We start from the raw sequence: 5,283 nt of genomic DNA, 5'->3' as shown, positions 1-5,283 counted from the left end.
AACAAGAAAATGACCATAAAGTGCTTAGCACAGCGTTGGGAACATATTAACGTCACAAAAAAATGTCAAGTGTTACTTTTAAAAGTAAAAGTTTGGATCAATATATTGATTTAAGTAATTGTTTCCTGCTTCCTCCATCAGAATATAAACTCTATGAATCACACAAGCTTTGAGGTCCTGTGTATCATTTTATTTCTTCAGTGTCCAGGAGAGAGCATAATATATTTAGACACTCAGTAAAATACTCATTGACTAAATGAATGAATGGATGCCATCAAAGTGGAACAGCTTCGATGAAAAGATTATTAATAAAAGCCTTTGAAATCAAAAGCAGTCAACATAATCTTCTGCATTCATAGATGGAATAACTTATGAGACGAAAAACCCAGCAACAATTTTGTAAGATAATATTTGTGAAATTTAGCATACCCAGAGTTGAGCTTAAGTTTTTAGTAGAGCAGCAAAATTATTAAATTATTATTCAAGTGTATTACATTAATGTTTTAATCGTTTTTAATACCTACTTTAACACAAAGTAACAAGTGTTTAGTGTTTCTATACAATTGAGTTATAACCTATTGTCCTCTTTATATTGAAACTTGAAATTTACCTTACCTACATTATCAGGAAAATGCTGAAGATATGTTTCTGTATGCCTTTCATTATTCAGAGTAAGTGTCTATACTGGCTAAATTCATTTGTCGCCTCTATCAACTATTTTTTTCCCTTATGTACATCTAAACGGTCATAAACACAACATAAATGATGCTATAGTTGATATAGAAAAAGATGAAGTCCAAGTTTTGTTTCGGTCATGTGTTGTTTCCCGTGGATTTACGTTGGGCGCTCCTACTCCACAACTCAGGCTAACAAATGCAAAATAGTCCCAGGAGGACAAGTGAAATCCCCAACACAGAAACTTTCATTTGCATCTTAACAAATTGTAGGTAAGCCTTCAGTTTGGACACACATTCTCCAGCCTGGCTAAGTTTTATAAGATGTCCCTGAGGGGGTCTCCATGAAGACGTTTCAGATTCCATCACAAGGCATTATTGGGGCACTTTCAAGTCTTCGTGTAATGAAAGAGAAGAGCATAATTCTTCCATCAAGCAGCCAGCGTTTGTCTCATTCTGCAGCAGGTAATCTAAAACAGATGTAACAGAAGCTATACTGGGAATCGGCAGATATGCTAAGCATAGTGGAAGGCTTTCTCATTTTTATAGCAGTTAGTGAATCAGTACTGGGGGTTTTAGGGAATGGATTTATTGGACTTGTAAACTGTATGGACTGTGTGAAGAACAAAAAGTTTTCTATGTTTGGCTTCATCCTCACCGGCTTAGCTACTTCCAGAATTTGTCTGATATTGATAGTAATTGTAGATGGATTTATAAAGATATTCTCTCCAGATATGTACTCTTCTGGTCACCTAATTGATTATATTAGTTACTTATGGATAATTATCAATCAATCAAACATCTGGTTTGCCACCAGCCTCAGCACCTTCTATTTCCTGAAGATAGCAAATTTTTCCCACCACATGTTTCTCTGGTTGAAGGGTAGAATCAATTGGGTTCTTCCCCTTCTGATGGGATCCTTGTTTATTTCATGGCTCTTTACGTTCCCTCAAATTGTGAAGATTCTTAGTGACCGTAAAGTGGGGAATGGAAACGCAACCTGGCAGCTCAACATGCCGAAGAGTGAGTTCTTTACTAAGCAGATTTTGGTCAACGTAGGAGTCCTTCTCCTCTTCACGCTATTCCTGATTACATGTTTCCTGTTAATCATTTCCCTTTGGAGACACAGCAGGCGGATGCAATTGAATGTCACTGGATTCCAAGACCCCAGTACAGAAGCGCATATGAAAGCCATGAAAGTTTTGATATCTTTTATCATCCTCTTTACCTTGCATTTTATAGGCCTGGCCATAGAAATAGCATGCTTCACAGTGCCAGAAAAAAAATTGCTGTTTATTTTTGGTATGACGACCACAGTCTTGTACCCCTGGGGTCACTCATTTATCCTCATTCTCGGAAACAGCAAGCTAAAGCAAGCCTCTCTGAAAGCATTGCGGCAGGTCAAGTGCTGTTAAGACAGGGCGACTGCTCCCAGCCGCACAGACGCGCGTGGGGAGAAATGGATGTTCTAGGAGAATGTTCTAGTGAAGAGGAAGCCCCTGCAGTTCTGTTCCACTTGCACGACACACTCGCATCGGTCGTACCTGTGTTATTGAGCGTCACTAAACTCTCCCATAATTATTTTGACTGCGTTGTAGGAAATTTCACTCTTCACCATGAAAATTCAGTGGCTCGGTCAGTTTCTGTGCACTCACGCCTTTCCACACACCTCTCAGAGGAGAAACAGCTTGGAGACTATTCACTGTAAGGGTTTCACTGGTGAGAATAAGCACCCAAAAGTAGAGTTTTCACGGTGCTTGACTTGACTTCCGTGAAGCACTAACAGCCTTTCACCAAGAAGACCCGTAGAAAAAAGAAGACGAGACGAAGGAAATTGTAATCGATCTCGCTGTTTAGAATGTGGATGTGAGAGACAGAGACTGAGATGCAGCTTTTGAGTGTGCATTTTAAAGTTTTTAAAAGATCACTTTTATTTTCACTGTTTAAATCTTAATGTTCTTTTTTTTTCCTTTTTTTTTTTTTTTTTAACTGGCATGTGTTTGATGGAGCAGCAGTAGTGACAGCAGCAGGTGTTCTGTAGGAAATAGCTCAGGAAACAGTCTACATGGGGGACAGGGGATCAGAGCACTGATCAAATGAGTCTTTATATTCTTCAAACCCACTCATTTGAGATGAAGCAAAATCATGAACCAACTAGAGTTGAGCTGAGCGAAGATTCTGCTAGAAGTACAGATCCAAAGGACTCACCAGGGTCACTGAGTTGTGTTGAGGGACACAAGACTGAAGCCAGCATAGAATCAGTGTGAAGTGTGAGATGCTCTGCTCTAGGGTCTTACACATATTTACATTCATACACACAAACCCGTGCTCACAGACATTTACAATGCTGGTTTTCAATTTTTTTTTTTTTTTTAGCGTTTTATTTATTTTTGAGAGAAAGAGAGAGACAGGAGTGTAAGCAGGAGAGGGGAGAGAGAGAGAGGGAGAGGGAGACACAGAATCCAAAGCAGGCTCCCGGCTCCGAGCTGTCAGCACAGAGCCCGACGCGGGGCTTGAACTCACGAACCACGAGATCATGACCTGAGCCGAAGTCGGACGCTCAACTGACTGAGCCACCCAGGTGTCCCTAAAATGCTGATTTTTAAAGTGAATATTTGTATCCAACCCAGAATGAGACCTGAGTAACCTATTTTGGCAACTTGTAAAAGTCCATGGACCCTATACGATGGCCTGGGGCCTAGAAGATATCTAAATATAAGGGCTTAATTCATTTGATAGTTTTTGAACACTAACTCTGCTAGGTGCCGAGGCTATAGTACTGAACAAGAGGCCAATGTAATGAGTAAGATATTCTGGTAGAAAAGCAAATAAATAGCAAATAATAAACAATTCTATTTATGGTGTTGGGAGAGAAAAAAAAACTAAAGGGTGCTAAGCAAATGACCTGATTTGGTCCTGCGCATAGAGAAGGTGTCATTGAGCTTGAAATGTGTTTGTTTTGTGTTGTTTTAGATCTGAATAATGCCTAAGAGTAAGGTGGGCAGAACAGGAGAGATTTGGGGTGGGTGCATAGGTGTCAAGCAAGAAGGAGTAGAGGGCATTGCAGGAAACGAAAGTCCAGCATGACTAGTATATAGAGAGCGCAGTATTTGAAATCATTTTTTAAAGAAAAATTCCAATATCAGGGCACCTGGATGGCTCAGTTGGCTACGTGTCCAACTGTCTGATTCCAGCTCAGGTCATGATCTCATGGGTCGTGCATTCGAGCCCTGTGTGGGCTCTGGGCTGATAGGCAGTAGCCTGCTTGGGATTCCCTCTCTCCCTCTCTCTCTCTCTGCCCCTCCCCTGCTTGCTTCTCGCTCTCTCTCAAAATCAATAAATAGAACATTTTTTAAAATTCCAATATGGAAGAACTTGATAAATTCCTTGCAGTTGCTAAGTTGCCCCGCAGAAACAGTAAGCTAATATTTTGATAGCGAGAAACATGACCCACCCTATTTTAATCTCAAAATCATTCAAGATTATTATTTTTCAAGTTATTACTTTGACCACAAAACATCTTTGTAATTTGCATATATTTGATCACTAACGAAGTGAAGCACTTGTACAGAATTATTAACCAACGGCATATAATTCGGGAGAATTGTTCATTTGTTTTCCTTCTGTTTTTTTTTTTTCACGCCTTGTAATGTTTCTTACCAAGTTGACAATTTATATATTAACATTATGCCATATATGTTATGATCTTTTTTCTTAATTTGCTGTTCAGTAAATACCTTAATTTGTGGTGTTTGTGGAAATAAGTTTGTAATGTATATGAACTCAAATCCCTTTGTTTACATTTACGATTTCTTCCACTGCTATTTTGAAAAACATTTGATTTGTTTTTATTGGCGTATGTTCCTTTAATCCATTTTTTTGTCTGATTATAAAATCAAACTGTTCTGCTGTACCTAAAATTCAAAAACACAGAGTAGGAAGGAGAAATTAAGACTGTGCATATTTGTAGCACTTACCTAACTAGTGTTAACATGTTTCTGTGTGGATTTCAAGACAAATTTCAAAATAGACAGGTATAGATACATAAGTACGTTGCTTAAAAGTTTGTTTTGATTACATTTATATGTAAACTAGATGGATAAGTCCTTTATCCACAAACAGCAGGATTATAGATTTTTGTTTTCTTCTTTTAGCGTTTTGTAAATTTCGAAATTTTCTGTAATTTATGCAATAATTGATGTAATCAGGGAAATATGATCAAAGAAAAAACAGGATACATGAATATAAAATCTGTTTGGGGGGCGCCTGGGTGGCTCAGTCGGTTGAGCGTCCGACTTCGGCTCAGGTCATGATCTCATGGTCTGTGAGTTGGAGCCCCACGTTGGACTCTGTGTTGACAGCTCAGAGCCTGGAGTCTGCTTTGGATTCTGTCTCCTTCTCCCTCTGCCCCTCCCCACTTGTGCTCTCTCTGTCTCTCAAAGATAAATAAATGTAAAAACTAAAATAAAAAAAATCTGTTTGGTTAACTTTCTTTGAGGAATGATAAAAACAGCATTCTCCAGAGTTTTCATAAACTGTAAGTACTGACTCTCAATGTCTACTGCCTTGGCAGGTCTGATAATTTAGTTAATTGTTTGTACTCTTTGTT

The 5,283-nt window shown here is 38.7% G+C and overlaps 1 protein-coding gene across 1 annotated transcript; it reads left to right on the top strand.

Moving 5' to 3' along the window:
• The first annotated feature begins 1,018 nt into the window (after positions 1–1,018).
• Positions 1,019–3,060, top strand: LOC123590970 (taste receptor type 2 member 10-like). Its single transcript, XM_045464671.1, has one exon. The coding sequence runs from the start codon at positions 1,187–1,189 to the stop codon at positions 2,087–2,089; it is 903 nt and encodes a 300-aa protein (XP_045320627.1). The 5' UTR covers positions 1,019–1,186; the 3' UTR covers positions 2,090–3,060.
• Positions 3,061–5,283: the final 2,223 nt, after the last annotated feature.

The sequence above is a fragment of the Leopardus geoffroyi genome, chromosome B4, assembly GCF_018350155.1.
Source record: "Leopardus geoffroyi isolate Oge1 chromosome B4, O.geoffroyi_Oge1_pat1.0, whole genome shotgun sequence".
In the NCBI taxonomy this organism is placed as follows: Eukaryota; Metazoa; Chordata; class Mammalia; order Carnivora; family Felidae; genus Leopardus; species Leopardus geoffroyi.
This window is presented reverse-complemented; position numbering and strand designations above follow the sequence as displayed.